The 21,895-nt window shown below is 41.4% G+C and overlaps 1 protein-coding gene across 2 annotated transcripts in view; it reads right to left on the bottom strand.

The window, feature by feature from the left end:
- The window catches only part of XDH (xanthine dehydrogenase), a 51,776-nt gene that overhangs the window by 16,367 nt on the left and 13,514 nt on the right, over positions 1 to 21,895 (bottom strand). For both annotated transcript variants that reach the window (XM_075749386.1, XM_075749387.1), the window contains 17 exons: positions 20,860 to 20,928; positions 19,978 to 20,046; positions 19,460 to 19,546; positions 17,987 to 18,128; positions 17,094 to 17,186; positions 16,177 to 16,328; positions 15,137 to 15,230; positions 14,191 to 14,300; positions 10,376 to 10,560; positions 9,697 to 9,871; positions 8,915 to 9,004; positions 8,085 to 8,254; positions 5,413 to 5,536; positions 4,884 to 5,003; positions 3,191 to 3,287; positions 950 to 1,074; positions 81 to 214 (listed from right to left, as the gene is read on the bottom strand). In XM_075749386.1, the coding sequence (XP_075605501.1) occupies positions 81 to 214; positions 950 to 1,074; positions 3,191 to 3,287; positions 4,884 to 5,003; positions 5,413 to 5,536; positions 8,085 to 8,254; positions 8,915 to 9,004; positions 9,697 to 9,871; positions 10,376 to 10,560; positions 14,191 to 14,300; positions 15,137 to 15,230; positions 16,177 to 16,328; positions 17,094 to 17,186; positions 17,987 to 18,128; positions 19,460 to 19,546; positions 19,978 to 20,046; positions 20,860 to 20,928 (2,036 nt within the window). The remainder of the gene's footprint in view (positions 1 to 80; positions 215 to 949; positions 1,075 to 3,190; positions 3,288 to 4,883; positions 5,004 to 5,412; positions 5,537 to 8,084; positions 8,255 to 8,914; positions 9,005 to 9,696; positions 9,872 to 10,375; positions 10,561 to 14,190; positions 14,301 to 15,136; positions 15,231 to 16,176; positions 16,329 to 17,093; positions 17,187 to 17,986; positions 18,129 to 19,459; positions 19,547 to 19,977; positions 20,047 to 20,859; positions 20,929 to 21,895) is intronic.

The following is a 21,895-nucleotide window of genomic DNA, read 5'->3' as shown; positions in this document are numbered from 1 at the left end:
CAGTGCAAATGGTGCTCCAGAAACAGGCAGGCTGGGACAGTCTGAAACGAAAAAGCCCTGTTCCCCACACCCAAACTTACTTGAAGGCTGCGACAGCCACTACAGTTGACAAAATAGTACTCCTAGTCTCTTTTCCTCCAAATCCTCCTCCCATTCTTTTCACTCGAACCACAACCCGATTTGAAGGGACTCCCAATGCATTAGCAGCAAACTCCTAAAGAAAAACAGAACAGCAGAACATGTACAGAGCTGAGTTGGTGTTAAGAACTAAATACCACCACATTGCCTTTCTGCAGCCATTGCAACACTGCAAATACTCTGTTCTATTGGTCCTGCACAATTGGATTTGTTGCAATTGGAACCAATAAGCCCAATATTTCATCTCTGAGGTGGGAAGGCATATAGTGCGCCAGACAGCACCAGATTCAAGAAGAGACCGACATAAGATGAGGTTACCAAGACACAGGTCTCATTTAGAACAGAGTTTGACGTCCGTACTACTCTATCCATTCTCCTCACTCAATTATAAGACCTTTGGACAGTCTTGGTGAGTCAGTAAACAGGCCAAAGACACCCCATAGTGCCAGTAACCTATCTCACAAGATGGCAGAGTTAGTACACATCGTGTCTGCACCACCTCTGTTTCTGATGTGTCATTCAATAGCCATGCCTACTGACCAGCTGGCACCCTCTCCAGAAAGGGTTAAGCATGTAATCCCTGGTGACAGAGATGTGCTGCCAATAGAAACATCTCTGTCACCTGGGAGTGGATACAGGCCACCAGTAGGACAGATATGGACTTTAGATCCCACACTCAACTCTAAGCCTATGTGTTGTTTTTTCTTTTTTTTTAATTCAAGATAAGATGGGACCAACTGTAAAACAACTGTTTCCTAGTCTGAAACTGAGAAACAAACGCCTTTTAGGTAGCAGGTGAATGAGGTAGTACCTGTGTCTTCATTAGGTTTTGGGTCGACACGAACAGTTCCATCTCACCATCTTCCCCCTTTGGCACAGCCACAGTACAGTGAGTTTCCAGATAGAAATGCTCCTGCCCACCAATGTACATCTCTCCTAGAAAATTGAAAGAAATGCCTCAAAGATAGGGTGTCCCTGGAGTTATAAGGTGTCTCCCATCATGTGCTGCCTGCAAGCCACTGCCCTTTTGACATGTGTTAAATAACAAGCCTTTGCAATGCCCAGCACTAGAGATCCCTAGCTCTAAAATTGACACTTCTGGTTCAAGGTTTAAAAAAAAAAAAAAAAAAAACCCACAAAAAACAAAAAATGAAAAAACAAACAAAAAAACCAAAAAAACCCCACACACACCCCAGACATGCTCCCCCTTCACTTTCTAGAAATCTTCAGTCCAAAACACAAGTGGTTGGCATTTAAAAAATAAGCCTGCACACCAAGCCATTGAGCCAGCATCCCTTAAGATGCAGTGTTTGGTGCCTTTCAGACCACTGTGATAAACCTGATAACAGCTCTAAGATGAAGGATAAAAATAAATCAAGTATAGTCTATCCAAGCAGATCAAATACAAGGTTACAGACTTTAAAACAGGGGAACAAAACTAGAAACCCAAAATGCCCTACGAAGATCAAACTGGGAATCAACTCTCTGTCACTGCATGTGGCTCCTTCCCAGGACATCTTACCTGGCAGTGCTGAGGGTACAATTTCCAGGCATGCTACACACTATTAAATGTCAGAATCAACCTCCTTTCTCAGTCATGGCCCTGGTCTGTTCAGCTGCCACAAAAATTCATCTTCAGACCAGTTCTCAAAATCCTGTTCCTCTCTTCCTTTTACTCAATTCAGCAACAACAATATAGCTGCCTTCATTAGGTACACCAGTGAGAAATGCACATTTTTGTGAGAGAATGCCTACTCTGGTGCATAGCAGGGGCTTTTCTCTTTTCTCCTCATCAAGGGGGCCTGCCTGGCATTCACACAGTATTGCAGCCTTTTAAATAACCTATTCTTCTAGCTCAAAACAATTTCTGCCTTGCCTGGCATGGTGTTTTCATTCCGTACAGTATAGTACACCATAAGAAACAGTTAACAACATCTTGTGACACCTTTGAAGCACCAGTGCCAACTGCTGACTGCAGTTGAAGGTCTCTGCAATGCATACCAAAATACAAATGACAGACCTGGAAATGGGTGTTTCAGTTAAAGAGCTCCCCTCTTCCCCCACGGGGAGGTATGGGGGGCATGCTTCTCTGATCTTTGAGAACAATCCCTTCACACCAGGCTTTGTGTCTGTAACTGATTTGACTTCCCTCTCAAATCTGTAGGAGGGATAGAACACCCTCTTATCAATAAATACATAGTTCTCCAAAGGTCTGATGTCCAAGACTCTTCCTCTTGGGAACTATTCATCAGTGATAGATACACCAAGAAATGACATAGATCTGACAGAGTATTCCAGTTCACAGCTCTGGCACTCTCCCCTCCTTACTCAGAAGTTTTAAACAGCTGTTGATCATTCCTATGTTTACCCATGTCTCTACAACCTGCTTGGCAGGCTCCAGCTGAATGAAATAAAAGCGCACCAAAAAACCCACCCTCAAAGACAGACCCACACTCAATGTTGATAAAGTGTTACAGGGCAGTGCCATGTTCTTTGTGGCACCTACAGCCACCAATGTAGATGGATCAGATTTTCAGAAGCACGTATGTCCCATTTTCATAAGACAGTCATATACCAGGTTAAAGGAAATTGGTTTGTTTGTATCCCTGTCCATAGCAGGGGGATTGGAACTAGATGATCTTTGAGGTCCCTTCCAACCCAAACCATTCTGTGATTCTATGACTGTCTATAAGATTCAGACCATATTATGCCTGAACAGGGGAAAGCTCCTATATGGATATGTTTCAGAGGAAAAAAAAAAAAATCACTTTGTAGAATACTTGCTCAAAAAAAACGTGTCCTTACATTGGAAGAGAGTGTTTACAGGGGCATCCAAGGTGGGAGCATCCAAGTCTTTTTGAAACTGAAAGTAAATCTTTCACAAGCTATTTGTATATATAAAGTTAGTTGAACCTTAATATGAAATTAATTTAGCCCCACAAGCCTTACTTTCACTAGTTCAGTATCATATGCATAAAAAGGAGGCTGATAGCTTGACTTCTTTTGTTACAAACTATCCTGTTTTAAAAGAAGTATTAATGCTTATTCTCACCTTCCAAAATGTGATCAGATTCTTCAAATCCTTTCTTCACATCTCCCTTATTAATCCTCTTTATAGACTTAAGAAAGGATTGTTTCTCAATAGCTTCCTATGAAACATAACACCACCATGAAATTTTTGTGGAAGTGGAGTAAAAACAAAGCTTCTGCTGACTGAAGAAGAAACATCCAAGATAAAAACCATAAGAACTTATCAGATGCTGACTATGGTAATAGCCAAGTGACTTGACTTAAAGCAGTATAAAGTTTTTGTCAACACAGCAATTTCACAATAAACACCATAATTCAGCAATCTTGGATCACTCCTTGTAACCCATTTAACATTAGGGACCCAGAACCTCAAGGTCTGTAGCCGCCAGAGCTATGACTTACAACTTATGTTAACTATAGTCTGTGGCTGTGAAGGGCAGGGGGAAACGAAAAGGAAAAAAAAAAAAGATAAAAAAGAAGAGACAGAAGGAGAAAACTAAATCTCTCAGATGGGATGAGAACTTCTGCAGAAATAGTTCACTTCTGAGGTAATACACAATAATCTTTCTTGGTGGAAGTTTTACAAATTGCATTTCACTTTTGCCAAAACAAAGCTTTCCATAATGAAAAAACATCCACAGAATGATCAAACAAAACAATCAGCACATATTTTCTCCACTCTCATCTTCCCTGGTTGAATAAACTAGAAGCCTCAGAAAAAGAGGTTCTCGCATGTTTTTTGTGAACCCACAAATCATGCAAATAAAACCAAAACCTCTGTCCACAGATGACAGTACCAATGTCTGTACTAGACAATGCACAGACTCTTTGTATTTGCATGAATACAATTCACATTACAAAACATGGTATGAAATATTGACCATTGAATAAAATTAGAATCCCATGGTTCCAATGTCTTCCCAATAAAAGTTACTTCATACAATTTTTTCTCACTTCCAGATATGAATACTGTATTAGATATTATCATTTGCTTTTACTGTCACAAAGAAATCTTAACAAGCCTTCTGGTTAAAAAAAGGCAAGAAACGATCACAAATTGTTGACATTAATTTCTTCAGCTTTGAGAAAAGCCACTTATGGGCTGTGTGTCCATACAGTCAGTGCAAATGTTCATAGTGAAGAGTGAACTCCTGAAAGTTAATTTCATCAGCTTTAGAAACTAGACAAGTGGTCTGTTGAAATCTCAGAGAAGCAGTGCAGTGACAGAGCTAGAAGACATATTTTCACACCCTATTATCGAGTGTTATAAATCAGAGATGAAGAATGAATGAATACCAATGAAGCCAGCAGGGTCATACTAGAGAATATGGAAAGCAAGCACCTGTGGGTAAGAATGTAACTGACAATAATCTTGCTAATTTAAACAAATTTGTGCTGAGCACAATATATCTACCAGAGTTGACTTCATTTGTTTTAGCACTATGAGGGCTGCTGTGGGGAGAATTAACTCCGTCTCAGCCAGACCCAATACAATAACAGAACAAGTTAATGTACTCCCAATCAGTACCACATCAAAGGCATGTCCTCTTTATATTTAAATATAAATTTAAATTAAATTATTTATTCTATCCATATCCTGCTGCACTCAAAGACTAACAAAACATGTGGCTAAATAACCACACATGTGAGCACAGAAGTTAACTAGACCTCAGGGGTCCTAAGCTAACTGCAGAAGCAGATCTGAGCCATCTTACCTGAATTGTGACAATAGGTTTGAGCTCTTCATACTTAATCTTCACAGCTTTAGCTGCTCTTCTGGAATGTTCTTGTGTGTCTGCAACAACTGCACCAATGATATGACCGACACAAGTGACCTACAGGCAAGATTAGGACCCATCATCATTTGCTGTGTATGTATGCAGTAACTGAAAGGCTCATGATAATTCTCTTCATCTATTCCTTTTGTGCAGTTTTGCATCTGTTTGTTCAAACAGATCTATTTAAAATCAGTCAAGGGACAATGATCACAACCAACTTTGGACAGTAACCAAGTGAGTGAGTCTGTCCCAGTGGCCTGCAGCTTAGAGGAGAATAGTGCAGATAATACAGAGAAGGGCATGGGGCAAGGGGACTCAGGCCTTATTGAATTTGGCACCAAGATTTCAATTGACTCCAGTGCAGTCAGGATTTATCTCTGTATAAGGTGGAGGATGTCACTGGACAATATGAGAAATCCTATCTCCTGAGGAGCATGATTGAAAAAGGCTATTTTTAACCACATACCACATCCTCAGCAAAGACAGTCTCATCATTAGCGATGCCAGTAATGTTACTGCCAGGAACATCCTTAGCAGAGACAAAACACACAAACCCAGGAACAGTCTGAGCTTCAGATACATCTACAGAACTAAAGAAAGGAAGAGAGGCAGTGTTATTATTTCTCATTTTTCTTTTTGTAAGTGCTTATGAGATACCAATATGTTTTCAGGTCTGATTCCCTGCAGTCTGGCTATGCAAAAGAGGAGGAGTTTGTCACATGAATATCATGTGAGACCGAGGCAGAAAGGGCGACACATTAGATTAAAATCATTTGGGATGTATATGATAATTTGAATCCTGACTGAGTCTGATCACTAGTCTGTTTCTTTGGACTATACTGTATCATACATCTTTTCCCTAAGACATATCTGAACTTGATACAATCGCCACGTGTACTAAAGACTCCTTAACACCCTTTAGCAAAGACAGATTGGTGCTAGTGATGGTATGCCTCCACTGTCATCTTAGCTGCCATGATTCTATGAAGGCAAGATCCCTCCTTGTCTGTTGATAAACATGAAATTTTACTGCAGACATGTATCACCAACTGTGGGTTCACTTCTAGAGAAAAATATGAAGACAGGGAGAAGTAGTTGAGTATCTATCACAAGGAAGCTGCAGGGTATTGCAAAAGGAATGACACTCCAAAAAGACAAAAAGGGTCATGAAAAGCTTTCTTTGGTAATCAGCAAAAGAGGTATCTAACCAAACTGCTTGTCTGTTTGAATTATACACAGATTTAAAACTAAGTGACAAGCAGGACAGAAAGTAACTAGAAAATTGTGATATAATTTAATTTGTATATGGAGCACTTCATCAAAAATGCATTACAAAAGACTTTCAAGCTCCTTTTGCAATATTTTGTACATTGGCTATGTAATTGGCTTGCTTTACAAGGGAATCGTTGCGAATAGAAAAGCTGTGGTTTCATTTCTGCTGAATGATTTATTTTCTTCTGTAAATTGTGGCAATTTTTCCAGCATGCTTGTTTAGATTCCTGAAACTCTGGTATAAACTGTGCCTGAAAGTAGCTGTTTATGCATTCCAGTGAGCTCCTGACTTTTTAAAAATACATTAATGTAGAAATGAACTTTGCCACATGAACCCTTAGACAGCAGGAACTAAAGACAACACTGTTTTACTTTGGAAAGCTCACTTCCTCATGCTTCTGCAGTAAGGCCTCGGAAACAGTCCCCTGACAGTTCCCTTAGTTAGAAACACAGGGGCAGATGATTTCTAATTTACACTTGGTGGTCAAAATCTGATTCGGGGAAGTGGAAGTTTTCAGAGTTAGTATTTTGACCAAGAAAGTCATAGGCTGAGATACTTCTGTCACCTGATGAAATATTCTATTACTTCCTCTACAGAGCAATACAGGCTCACAGCTTGCAATATGAACGTGCAACACAAATGCAGGAGAATGTGTACAGCAACCTCTAGAAAATAGTGTGTATTGTGGTCACAGGCATAGATCTGATGCTTTCTCTCTTGCCCCATCTGCACTGGTAGTAGTAACAATGCTGATGCATCTGCAGCACCCATCAATGACCATGCTGCAACACTTAAGATTTAACTATGATGACAGAGCAATTTCTTTCATAACCTGGGAGTTGACTAACTACATCTGTGCATCCATGACCATCGTGCTGCCTGTCCCGCGTTAGACCACTGTGAGAAGAAACCTCTGGACAGGAAGCCTAAATAGGCAGGAAGCATTGCCTAAGGAACAAACAGCACATTGCGAAGCTATTGAGGATGACACACGGCAATGTAACACAGTGTCCCACACCAAAGCAGTTGAGGGCAGATGACAGCCTGCAGAGCCACCACAATGTAAGCACAATTAGGGATTGTGGGGGGGCAGTCAGCCCTGCAGTATAACAGCATTAAAACTCATATGAGAATGTAGATGGCGTTACCTGCCAGGACAGGCGTTTTAGAGTTGGTTAGTCACTATTGTTATAAATTATGCATCAGTCATGCTCTACATGGACAAGATGTTTTCAGAGACAGCTGGACTTCCAAATATTGACCTATCCACCTTGCTACAGCCAAGCGCAGAACAGGTCTACATCTAATAGCTGAAGCTAACTCACATCATACTTAAGCAGAGGGCTTGATCACAGCCAGTGCAAGCAAGCACCGTGCAAGGCAAAACCCAGAAGCCCATACACACACAGCTGACTCACCAGCAGGAGTGCTGTGGCAGAACTGCATGTTACAACCTAAATTTGTAGGCAGATAAGAAAAAGCACGTTCAAGCTGCATGCTCTGATTAGTGATTAAAATGACATCTCCTCAGACATTGCGGTGCTCTCCTACCCTGCTCCTTTTTAATCCTGTGTGCTTGAGTATAAGAGATGGGACATGCAAGAAGGTTGCCTAGGGCTGAGAGCTTTGTGCTTCAGCAAATCTCTGAGTTTGGTGTTAATTCCCTCATATTCCCACTGACGCAGACTTACAAAGGCAGCTGTAACACATACAGCTCACCTCCACGTAACAATGTGCAATGGAGTTCCCACTAATGCAAAACCCTTTCCCTCACCCTTTCCCTCCATCAACTTGACAGGTTAATGTTTTCTAAGCCACCAGGCAGCGGGTGCTTCCAACATCTGAAACTCAGAAGCAACACTTACAGGATCTTAGCATGGGCTTTGGTGCTGGTCACCAGTGTTAGATACAGCTCATTCTCATAGTGAGGGATGTCATCGCAGTAAACAGCTTCTCCACATGCTTGTTTGGCTGCTGAAATGTGCATCAAAGGCCGGCCCACCATATCTTCAACTGCCTGCCCCCTGGGCACTTCCTGGAGTAAAACACATGACTGACTACTACCGCTTAGATTGCAGAGGACAGCAACATTGACGGGATAGCGAAAGGCACCGTGAGACATTCTAGTAAAATGGGGAATGGGATGGGGGCTCAGTCCTGTGGGAGGGGAAGGTAAACAAGATGGAGTGGCTACACAGATGGGGCTGGAGAGAATGAAATGAAAGGGATTTGGTTTTTGAAACTGCTGTGGAAGAAAAGGGTTTGACATGACAGGTTGCATAAAAGTTCAAGTTCTGAAGCTAGCTTCTACTCTCAAAGCTGAAGAGGTCATTAATACAGAAATAAGGAAGAAGACATATCCTGAATCTGAAGCCCGAGAGATGCAAAGAAAGGCAGGCTGTAACTGGGGAAAGCAGAAGGGCAATTTCAGTTTGGATATAGACCTGGCTGCAGGAGGAAAGTGCTACCCACAGCGATTTTTATGAAGATGCACACATCAGGAAGAGTCTTGGGCAATGGCAGGAGAGAACATTGTGTCCTAAAGCAAGGAAGGGTTTGAGACCCAAATACAAGCCTTAGGAACGGCATTACATAAGTTCATGTACTGCCCATGCTTACGGAGACAAGAAGATAAGAAGCACAATTTGAGCTACAGAAGAGCCTAGGTCTAAGCCATGCAGGTACTGCTACTTACTTGGAAGAGCTGGGCATTTGCAATGGGATCTTTGTGAAACAGCTCTGTAGCACTGATGTAGTTCGAGGGGACGGGCTCACACAGATTGTTCTGCCAGAGACATATTAAAGAACAGTCACCTTCCCTGCCAGTCCTTTTCTCACGTTCCCCAGTAGCCTAGGATATTCTCCATTCTCCATCCTCCAGTGAATTCATCTTTTACTGGGTGAAAGGCAAACATGGCTCAAGCTCTGCGCAAAGAATAGCCACAGACCCATGAGAGCAGTTGTAATGCAAGGAGGTGGGGAAGTCCAGGAATCCTGTGACCCCACAGATCAGCATCATAGAATTGTTTTGGTTGGAAAAGATTAAGATCAAGTCCAACTGTTAACCTAGCACTGCCAAGTCCGCCACTAAACCATGTTCCTAAGCACCACATCCACGCGTCAAATACCTCCAGGGATGGTGACTCAACCACTTCCCTGGGCAGCCTGTTCCAGTGCTTGATAACCCTTTCAGTGAAGAATTTTTTCCTAAAATCTAATCTAAACCTCCTCTGGCACAACTTGAGGCCATTTCCTCTTGTCCACAGCAAGGTGGGGATGCCACGAGGAAGCAAATGGGAAGATACACTTGTCACTATCATGCAGGTAAGGAGTAAAGTAGCTCTAGCAGCTCTTGCAACATGGAGTTTGTTATCAGGTACGACTCTGCTTGAATCAAACCCTCCTCATGCCTTCCCCACCAAGACAGCACATACAGGTCCTCCCTTCTCCAAATCTGCCTTTCCTAGCAGCACTCACAGTGCCATTGTGGTTCTTGCTCAGTTTCTGAAGGACCGTCAAGTAGAACTTGAAGAAGAAGCTGAGTGTGAGTGTGCGTCGGAAATCCACCATCCCACCAGGCGCAGAAGGAGACAGATCCATCTCACCCGCCAGTAAGCGGCAGGCATCCTGCAGCAGCTTCTCATTCCAGTCTCTGCAAGGGAACAAAAGGTGACACAGAGCCCCTTCTCAGCCCTAAATATCACTGGGGCAAACTAATTCTTCTGACATGGCAGCCCCACAAGCTCTTAAGCAACAGCCACCTGCTCTATCTCTGTTTATAGTACATGTGTCAGCTTTGCTCTGATCTTGGGCTCATGTCATCTCGTCTAAAGATGTGGCAAAGCTATTAGAGTGCAGATTTCTCAAGTCCAGTTTGGAAGAAAATCAGTTTTGTAGGTCATGCCCATATGTAGCTTCTGCCCACTTCAACTGATAAGTGAATTAGCAAGGAAATGGCTCTCACAGAGACTGATGTGGATCTTTGAAGGTAAGGAGTACTAGAGGAAGCAAGGCATCACACAAAACACAGACTGCTGCAGAAGCATAGCTACAATTCTCCCCCTTTCTCTTTCTGTGTAGTAACAGAGAGTATTTAGGGTATTTGAACTGCTCCTATAAAAATCAGCACTGTTCCATTAGACAGAAAAATTCCTACCTGCCAGTGAGCTCCTGGCAAGTTTTTAGTGCCAGGACGGTTGTAGGAGCCATTCCTCCATAGCTTAGTTTTATCTTCTCTATTCGCTTAGTGCCATCTTGGAACAGGACTCTCATCCCACAGGTAACAATAGCAATGTCATCCTCCCGACGGGAAGCCTGCTTGAAAGCTGAGAAGTATTCACCCTAGAAGACAGGAAAATATTTCTTTATTCTCTACCTTGGCATGCTTTGGAGTATAAATATGGACAAGCTGTTAACCTATCTCTACATGGATGAGCTATTCCAGCGAACTGTATCTGTTTGATTCATCTTGCAGGGCCAAGCAGGACATGTTTGTTCAGGCAGCGCTGTATATTTTCACATGATTCAACAATTAATGCTAACGTATTAGATCAGTGGTTATTAGCCAACCTAGGGCTGTGTGGAAAATGAGCTTTGACTGAGATCTGCTCATACCTGTCACATTCTTTCTGTATCTTGAGAGGAAGAACCAGGACAGATTTTTTTGTACATAAACGAGTTTACAGTTCCTCAGCAACTTTTTCTTTCTCTCAGGCTGCTAAACTGGAAGCCTAAACAGTAAAAACTCATATCTTAAATCCCTTCCCTTCAGAAGTCTTTGAACTCTGCAAGAACTGAAATCAATAATCACAAATGTCTCACAGTTCTAGAAAAGACCAGACTAATTAATATAAGATAATTTCAATCTGTTGCCGCAAATAAAATTCTCAGTAACTATTCTGAATCCTCCGTTGGCCTCCACAGAGCAAGGAAATTCTTTTAAATACACCAGCAACTACAACTCACAAAACTCAGCAGCTCACCTATGAAGAGTGGCAGTAAGTATGAGATTAACACTCTACCAGCATACACTGAGTTATGGTGTCACCCTGGGGTCATGTACAGTCAGTTTTTCCCCTTGCCTGTCCTGCAGATTATGACAAATTGCTGTTAAGGCATCTTGCAGACTGAGAGAGGAATCGGATCCGATCTCTTTGCACGGCCCTTCTGGAGAGTTTTCTGCCAAGTGTCTTCTCTAATAGCTTAGCCAAGTGACTCTGGACAGCACAGCAGCCTGTTCCGTTAATTATTTTTAATCAGAAGCGGACAGCAATTCTTTCATTCTTGTAAAGAACACTTCCTCTGTTGTTGGCAATAAGAACCGTTTCACAAGAGGCCCCTTTTGTGCATCGAGAACTTGTTACTGGAGATATAACTGAAGGATGTGTTTCATTTCCTGAATTCAAGTAATTAGTGGGAAGCCAGCAGATAACAGCAGAGGAACATCAATTGCATTCTCCCAATATGCTGCCACTCTGCTTGTTAAACCAATTAGTTTTCAAAGAGAAGAAAAAGTAGCCTCTTCTCTTACTACACACTTCAGAGAAGACTGCAACAAGAGGGCAATATTTGCCTTCACTCCTCGCTAGATACCTTAGTTTTCTTGGTACAGAGTCCTGTGGGAGAAAAAGCACTCACTGTTTTTCCTCACTAGGAGTGTAGGTACGGTAACCATCACATTAGCTGCTCATGTCTGCCCTACCTCTTGGTAAAAAAACAGAGCATGTCCCCTCTAAACTACCACAGTGAAAGTTTCTAGGTGTTAGTTATTCTCACAGGAAAACCAAGGAACCCTTATTCTCAAGCGCTACATATTAGGACCTAGATTAGTCTCCCCTCTCTCCTGGACAAGATACAACACCAGGCAGGAGCACATTAAGAAATCCACATGCTCTAAAAGATTCATAGGCAATATTCACAATTGCAAAAACATTGTTTCTGCGTCAATTTTTTCAGTCTACCACCATGGAATATAGAGATCAATAATGGATGAAGATTGGAGGCTACTAATTTAAAGGATGAACCGCTTTCTGTCTCTTCAGCAGGGCAAAATTTGTGACACTATGAGCCTATTATGGTTATACTGAGCAAACAGTAGGTTAAGATTGTTTTCCAAAGATAGAAATATATAGGCATAGTGTTGTCAGGCTTTTTTTGTTTTAAAACCAGTAAATGTCTATGTGATACAGAATACTATAATCAGCAAATGGTGCATAACATTTGTGAACATTATCTGGAACACAAGGAATGTTTTTATAGTCCAGAAGAGAAAGAGGGTTGCTAAATAAAGGATATGTCCTGTCCTAGGAATGCCTTGTTATATACAAAAAGCTAAGCAGTTTTCTAGAATCTGTTTATATTTTATCTTTAACCCATTGAGCTGCTTCCTTTTCTAAATACTGTCTTTGCTCAGCTGCAATCCCGTTACAAATAAAGACTCAAACATCTTTATTCCCTGAATATCTTAAATATCTGACACACAAACTAGCAGGAGAAAAAGGTGTTACTTCCTCTCCCTTAACAGCCTCTCTATGATAAAGTCTACCCTGAGCTCCGTCCCCCTACAGTAACACTGAATCACATGAACTGCTAAACTTCTTTAGTCTAATTCTTTCTGTTGTTTGGCTAGTCTTACCCTTGATGTGACAAGTCACATCAACGCAAGAGGTAACATCAGTTTTAAGCAAGCAAACTAAAAAATTCAATCTAGCTGTGTGCTGATACAGCACTGCTTTCAGTTGTGAGGAAAGTCACAGTTCCAGAAGACTTTTTCTGCCACATGCCAGCACCTTCAGACATCCCCTGAAGATCTTTAGTCTCCCTGACTTCATGTTTGCGAGCAAAGATCAGCCAAGAAACCATGAAGAAGAGAGTTCAAAAGTTGTTTTAGTTTTTCAGATCAATGAGCTGCATATAACCTAGGGATGAAGCCATTGCCCTGCCGGTAAACATTTGTGTGTTTTGTGAAATTGCCATATGACTGTCATATGGATGGAGGAATATGGTGTTTTCCATTGACTACCTCAAGCACGTTTCTCAGTTTGGCAAAAAGCAATGCTTCCTGTAATTATCACAAGATCAAAGCACAACCACTCAGAAATAGATAAACACCATAAATAAAATAGCTGCGTTCCCTTAATAGTTAGATACAAAAATTAGAGAGGTTAGGGAAAGGATTTTTTGGTTCTTTCCCATAACATGATGGCATCTCAAGTAAACCAGTGTTTTCCATTTATAACGAAAACATGTCACTACACTGTGAATCCTTGCATCTTATAACTTGTAGCCTGAACCCTTAAAAGGGTGAATACCTTCACAGCCATAAAACTACAGTCTGATGTTGTCAGCCCTAAAGGGGAAAAAGAGAGTTTTACAGAAGTGTTCGTTGTTCTGTTCAAAGAAAGTTTAGCAGGCTCATTTGAAGTTGCAAGTCCACATTGCCAAAATGCTCTAATAATCAGTGCTTGTGGTTTCAGTCTTGCAAGGTAAGGATGCAGAAACTCAACTTCCCTCTTATTTGTACACACTTTTTCCCATTTCTTTTCCCATTTCAGTTCACAGAAATGAAGCAGGAACCTCAGGAACCTTAACTTCACTTCAGGAATTGCTAGCATCTTTGCTGCACTATTTTGCAAACAGAACTTAGACCTCTGGGAACATCACTTTGCCATCTTTCATCATTACTGAATGCACTCAAAAAGCTCCAGACAATAAAGTGAAATTTATATTTCTTGCACTAAAAAGCTTCTTGGGCTTATTGTACTTTATCATAGAGCCCAACTCCCCTTGCTTGTCAAAAAGAGTATCTTGCTGGATTTTCACCAAATAATTTACTTGCTTCCTGGTCCACTCGGAACTACATAAGCATTTGGAGGTCAGTCTCCAAGGAAAAAAGTGCCAAACATTGAAAATAACACTCAAATAACAGCATTTTAGCTCCACAGACATAGAAGTCTTTTCCTACAAGCTTACCTTCTTGCTGTAGGGTATTTCAACAAAGAGAAGTATTTCTTCAGGCTTAACTATTGTTTTTCTGTATCCAGTGAAAAACTTCTCATCCATTGTGATAGTCCTTTTGCCCTCTGTAAAGCAAGAAGAGATCAATGGCAGATGAATAACTCAGATGAAGAATGGCAATAGCGTGTGTGAAAGAGCCTTCAACCTACACAAATCACTCTTGATATGATATCAGTTTTCATTTTTCACTGTCTTTCACCAAGTCAAGGAGGATTTTCTCAGATTTATTTTAGTCCTTACGGAATTTATGACAGCTTCTGCCTACATATGAAGTTTGATTTGCATAGGAACTGATCAAAGAGAACGCCCTCCTCCTTTGTCTAATTAAAGCTGAGCCTCCAGGTGAACCAGTTTCCAACATCCCAATGTAATTCCCACTTTCTCCTTTCCTTAGCCTGCACACAAACCAGTACAAGAGACAGTCACTGATCAAACAGTCCACTTACTTCAAGGATCCTACTTCAAAAAATTCTTCTTAAGAGCAAATACTAATTGAGACATTTGGCTTTCTTCATAGAAAAAAACCAAAACAAGTTTCAATTTTTATCTGAAAAATCCACAAGGATCAAAGATTATAGTGACAGAAACAATTTCATGCCTATTGTTTTTAATGAATAGACATCTTCGACCACCTGTTCACAAGGACATGTCTGTAAATACATACACAGTACCAGAGATTCATTCTGGCACAGAAATTCAAAATTCTTTAGGAAGCCAACCTTAGGCCTAGCCTTAGGACTTCAGCCTCAAAAGGGGCAAAGCCCCCAAAGACTCAGACTAAGCCGTTTTTACATAATGTTAACTTCCATTTTCAAGTTCTGACCTGACCTAACAATCCACAGCAGAGGACTGTTGTCTACTCCACTCTCCTCAGTGCTGCAAGGGAATGTAAGTAACTTACCATTTGATACCAGAGTCAGTTTGCTTTCACTTGCCATTAACACAGGATTTAAGTCAGAAATGGGGCTTGCTGTCATTATGTTCCCACCAAGAGCCTAGAGTGATAATATATGCATCAGTTAAATATTAAAAAACCTGAAGATACAGCCATAGCATCTTGTAATCCTGCATTACTCTGTACACAGTGCACTAGAGGTTAGCTCTGCCTAAATTTGCTTTGATAATTTCTTTTTGCTCACTCAGCAATTTTAGGCCTTTAATGAAGAGGGATAACGTAAAACCCATGAAATCAGTCGCTGTCCCAGTAGTCAATACTAACATTTGTCTGAAATGGCTTTAGGAACAGTCTTTGGGTAATGCATCAAAACTACCTTATCCTCAAACCACATATGCCCAACAATGCCAAAATTCAATCACTGCAGCTGCAATTAAGGGAAGATCCATGAAAGTATAGAGCATCTTTTCAGTAACATTCAGGAACCCAAAATTTTTGGCTGCAATGTAAGTGTACGGCACAGTATCCTATGGAACAAAATTTTGTGTTTGGTAGGTTGGTTCATCTGCTTGCTTGATTATTTTTTTCTTTTAGTATACAGAGTTTGAACACACCAAACTCACCTCCTCTTTCCCTTTAAAACTAGAGGAAAATTTGCTAGATCTGATGCATTAACACTATGACTACCATAGTTGTGCTGGCAAAAATCTACACAACTGCTGCTTTGAAGTTTGTCCAGCACTCTAAATCTATTTTTGTTAAATAAGTCAAATCTCACTACAGTTTCCCCTGCTTATCCTGTAACAGCAATGGAAGACCTGGGCAACTGCCATGTTTCCCTTGCTTGCCAAATCTGTGATATTGGTGTAGCACACCGGGTGAGACCCACGTTGCTAACGGTTCCTGGGGTTGGTTTATGTGTGCTACCTTCTTTGCCTAGATTTACAAATGTTCTCATGTGAGAAGCACAAGGCACACCAACAAGGCAGGTCAGCTCCTCAGACTGAGCTTTCAATTCCAGACCCTGATGTTCCTGAGTGACTTACAGCAACATTCCTAATCTGTGGCCCTGCAAACCACCGCAGCTGTTCAAGGACAGCCTGGAAGACCTCTGTTTTGTAGGGAGGAAGCTCTGCCACCGCTTTTCTCAGCACTTCCTCTACTGAGCTCAGGGTACAGGCAGCGCCAAAGGTGATCCCTGTAAACAAACAAATGAAAAGAATTGTTCTGCCAAACGTCAAGATATAGGAGGATGGTTATAACTGTGTCTACAAAGCTTAGCTGCCACTGAGTTTAATTAGACAGCAGGGTTTAGACTAGACATTCATTCAACACATCCTCAGAACATCATTCACCTTTAAATCACAGCTCGTGGTGGTACTACCTCTCACATGATAGTAACCCACTGCCCTTTTGCCTCAGTGTAGTATGAACAATATTGCCCTCCTGTAGGCATTAGTTTGTCCTTTGAGAAGTGAACTCCATCTCCTCTCCAGTTTCAACACCTTAAACATGCTAGCAGGCATTGGGCCACATGCACTACATTGTCCTAATTACTTCTAACTATTTGTAAGGTTGACCTGTTTCCACCACAAAGACAAATGCAATGCTTCACTTAGTCACTTACACTGTCAGACTGTCAAATTCAGCATCTTTCCCCCAGTTACTAATTTTGAAATCTTTCTAAATGAAAAGATTGCCCATGGAAACCCATTATTAACCCAGTTAATATATGTAAAGCACCATGCATCAAAGAGATAAAATGTCTAATATACCTTCTAGTGAAAGCCTTCTTTGATTCTCAAATAATTTTTACATATCACTCACTTCATTCCCTGCATGGGAGAGGCATTAACACATATAGAAAGCAGTTTTTAATCTGAGGATTTTCCTTCATGTCCTCTTTATTATTCCGTGGAGTCCCCGCTCACTTCACAGGCATTCTGTGGTCTTTTTGGCTCACCTGTTTCAGTATGCTGAACAGCATTCATTTCAGAGATCCATGCTGGTGCTATTATCACTGGATACAACATGTTCTTTAATCTCATCTCAATACCTTAAGGAAAAGTAAGACTCCTTCAGTTACACCCAGGTGACAGAGAGCCCAAGTTAACTGTTTCCCAATGAAATGGCAGCAAGCCTATTAAAGAGTCAATTCATTGACCATCTGTTACACAGATTAGATAAGGTAACAGAGATACCAAACTAAAAGTTGTTTCCACTAATACCAGAATTCTCATAGGGAAGTTTTAAAGACTCTTTTCTAGTCTTACAACAACCTTAAATACACTGTTTAGTACTTGTGTAACTTCGCTATTATTGTACATAATCCTTCAGGAAAGAACAATGAATACAATGAAACATAGAAAGTTTGGGCATTGTTTCCTGAACCAATTGCTCAGGGTAACAGAATTACTAAATATGTCTGAACTCTCCTTCTCAGCACTTATGTTTGCAGAAGTATGTATTTTGGGGGAAAAAGCACTAAGATTTCAAGTCTTGAGAGTTTACTAACTGAAAAATCTTTCAAAACACAGGTTTCACAACTGAATTAATTTGATTACAAGGACATTTTATACTGTGCCACTCCCCTCTTCTCAAAATTCCACAAAATTAGCACAAAAGCTCAGAGGTCTATATAAGCTCTTTTTTTCTTGATACAGCAAAGAACAGGGAAAAACATTCACTGTGAGATTAATCTACCTGAGAAGAAATTTCTTCCTCCATACAACCTGAAGATTAAACAGCTATTTAACAGCAATGGCATGAAGGAGGTTTACATTTGCACTATTCTTACAAAATACTCCATGGAAAGTTTTCCAACTGCTCATAATGAGTACCCGCTCTTCTTCTTACCCACTTCCGTGTTCCCCACAACAAGTTTGGCATTGGGGTACTGGGATTTGAGAACCACCAATTCCTTGAGGGTTGTAGGCTGGATCCAAGTGACACGCTCGCCTCTGAAACACAGCTGCTTCTGCTGTTTGTTACTCTGAGTCTGCAAAAGTGAATTCAGATAGAGCTCAGATCCTACGTCAAGCCAAGAATCCCTGCTCACATGCTGCCCATGCCTGTGCCAGGCCAGGCTCCATCTCAGTCAACTTACTGACAGGTAGCTGCGATATCCACACTGTTGTTGGCAGTTAGCCATTCCCCATCCTTCTGCTAGCAATGACAAGAGTCTTTCTCATGCTGGTAAAAGTTTTCCCTTCCTAAAATTACCAGGTGCATCCTGCTGCCACATCTCCCTAGCAAGACCTCAGCCAGCAGGCTCCATCTGACCAAAGTTCTGGCAGATGCCTGTGGTTTCAGCCATCTTAGAAGAATGAGGTTTGCATTCTCACCGCAAAAGTGTCAGTCTTTAGCACTGCTGAATTTGAGTTACCAGCTGTAAGGTCAGATTCTGGTTCCCTTTTTAATTCCTTCACCCCATGACTGAAGAAAACAAACTAACATGACTGCCTCCCAGCACATCAGATCAACTCTGTGGTAGGAGAACATCTTAGAGAAGAAACAGAGGGGACCTATCTCAACCTATATATATGTGTGTGTGTGTGTATATATATAATGCTATGTCTATGAAAACCTACTCATGCTGTAGCTCATGACACGTATAGGGTGGGTACAGCAGCAGAACTAATGACTGGATTTCTGTTGTTTGTTAAATGTGAAGGAAGCTGTAAACATGCCATGTGCTGGACTAGATTCCTGGCTGAGACACGTTTGCTTAGGTGAAAACTACCCCAAAAAGACAGGAATGAACATGGAGAGAAACTAACCTCACCTAACTTTTGATGTCAGTGTAAGCCAGCCAACTTCTACTCCTGCTACGCTGAGTGGAGAGAAGTTGTTGCTTTCAGGAAGTCATCTAGTTGAAACACATAGTCGACTATATCCCATAGCTCCTACTTCTCTTCCTACACTATAAAGGGACCACAGGGTGACTAGCTCAAATATGTCTGTATATAATGTAGAAGTTCACATCTGACCTAGTAAATTGAAATCTAGATGTCAGCAACTGTTCCAAAATGTTGGACAGCAGTGACCAGAAAGGAAAGCAACACAAAAGCAGGCATGTATGGTGAGAAACAGAGAGGAAAGCCAGCTAGCTGGGGTAGGCACTTGACCTGCACATGCTTTAAGCCACCTTGGCTTAATAGCCTTCCCTTTTATAAAACAGGGAAGCATTCATACCATGCATCATCTTTTATTAGCAGCCATCTTTTGCCCTGCCATTTCCTCAGGGCAGAGACACTGCGGACACTCAAAACCTGTGCAGAACAATGAAACTAACAAACCACTTAAGTTAATTCAAAAAGAAATAGTTACCATTAACTCTGGTGGGAAGATTGGCTCCTGTGTAGGGTCCAATGGCTGGAACTCAGAAGAATTGAACAGGCTGGAGGATTTCATTGTCTATGACAGAGAAAATGCAAATGGCTGGGCAGCAGAGGAGAAAGCTATCCACATACAACCCTAACTCATTCCTCTTTCCAGTCAAATCCCTATTACTATTTCATGGAGCAAAGAATGACAAACAGTGAAAAGATGCCACCTGATCCAGTGTTTCAGGTTCTTCAGTCATATTTTTCTGATCACAATGCACGTCTGGTCAGAAACCTGAACCCTGAACAATCAAAAGTGGAATCACTTTCACATTGGCTTGTTAAATTACATCAAAGCTACCTTTTCTGAGGTAAGACCAGCATAAAATATAAATTAGTCTAAACTGCTTTGCATAAATACAACTAAATTAAAAGCACTGGGCTTTGTCACAGAACAAGCCAGAGCTAAGACTTCAAAACATCAGAAATAGAGAAAAAACTAATAGTTGAGAGGCACTTTACCACATTGTCGTCTTTTCCACTCATGCAGCAGCCTGGACCATTGGCTTTTCCCCCACAGCAGCCCCCATTCTGAGAAAAAAACAAGCACACTTCAGCATTCTACACAAAGTCAGAACATTCCAATTTTTACAGGATATCTTCCTCCCCTTTTATCAATTCCTGGATCGCAGAAAGTTGCAGTAATGTTTTTCATTAATAAACTACTGTGATGAAAGAACTCCAAACAGACTTAATTGCTGGAGTATGCCACGCAACACTGGATGCTTCCTAACAAAGAATCCACAGGAATTCACTAGAATTTCCTGGCAAATAATTACATTCTCTCTTTCCTAAATTCATTTTATACTCACACTACCTTATGCCCTAACTCCTTGTTTTCATCTCTCCATTGTTTGCACCTCAACTGGTACATATAATGTGATTAACATTTTCCTCCAGATGCCCCAAAAGGTTCCAATTGTGTAATTTATTGGAAGGGTGATTAAATTACTTCATTCATCATTGGACTGCAAAGTTTGGTAAAGATCACACTGGGGAATTAACTGGGGTTTAGATCTGTTTTCACAGAAAGATGGATCACTTCAGTATACCAGAAGCTGGTAACACATTGCTTACACTTGTCACCATGCTATTTCACAAAAGTGTTGCACCTCACAGATCCAGAATGAACGTATGGAGCTCACTGTTGTAAAATCTGTGTCACGATGGCTAGTCATGCTAACCACGATGTATGCAGTCACAATGTCAGTCAAGAAACAGACATTCAAACCAGCTCAGATGTCTCTGAATATCTGCACCACAATAGAGCCAGAGGTAACTAATACACCAAGACTCTAATACTATATGGCAAATTGAGGTTATGGCTTTTAAAATTCAGCTTACTGTGCTATTTTCCTTCTCATTACGACAGCATCCCGTGCCATTGGCTACTCTGCCACAGCAATTCAAGTCCTGTGGGGACAAAAAATTGTTCTAAGGAAAATATGAAGATTCCAAGGAAATGAAGACAACTTGATTCCCTTTTGAGAGAAAGTGTTCCCACATGGGAGATGGAAGGCACCAAACAAGTAGGTGTTTCTCTTGCCAATGGAAGGCAGTAATCTGCAGTGTGATGGCTACGTCATGTCCATTCTCCTGATAGAGCTCTTGTTCTGGTTTAGAAGTACTCTGACCATTCAAGCCAGTATCTCTGGTCCAGCTGGAGCTGTGAGGAGATACCCAGAGAAAAGGGAGAAGCACATAGAATACCTACTACTCTACCCAGCATCCAAGTACATTCAGCTCAGGGGACTACCTTAGCCCAGTGTGGTTTCTGACTCTTGAGCCCTCAGTAGCTCTCCATCCAAGTACCTGCTCAGTCTCCCCTGGAGCCTGTGTAAGTTTTGGTGCCCACCACACCCTTTGATGAGTTCTGCAGGTCAGCTAGCCAGTACGTGGCAGATCAGACCATCTGCCTTTGTTTTCAACCTGAATCCTACTCATTTCATTTCTTGACACCTTGCTCTTGTATTGGAAGAGGCAGCAAACAGCAGATGCCTGTCCACAGTCCACCTACCAGTCACAATTTTGTAGATCTCTATCAGAGGTCAACACAAACCACTACATGGGCTATGTAGAGCCCCTTCCCCTCCCTGACATCTTTTTTTTTTTCCAGGCTGAAGCATCCCTGTCTTCTCAGTGCTTCCTTGTATGGAAGCCAGATTACCACAGATGTGATCCTTATTCCACTTCTCTGAATCTTTTCCTATTCTGCTACACCCTGTTAGAGATGAGAGGACCAGAACTGCACAGAGTACTCAAGTGCAGGAAGAGCCACGATGCAGACAGTGACATGGCAGTGTTTCCTGTTTTGTTCTCTACCCTTTTAAGTGTTCTTTTGACTGCCAGTGAGCATTGAGCTGATAATACCATAGAACTG

Source organism: Balearica regulorum, chromosome 3, assembly GCF_011004875.1.
Source record: "Balearica regulorum gibbericeps isolate bBalReg1 chromosome 3, bBalReg1.pri, whole genome shotgun sequence".
NCBI lineage: Eukaryota > Metazoa > Chordata > Aves > Gruiformes > Gruidae > Balearica > Balearica regulorum.
Note: the sequence above shows the minus strand (reverse complement) of the source record. Positions and strands in the feature narration are given on the sequence as shown.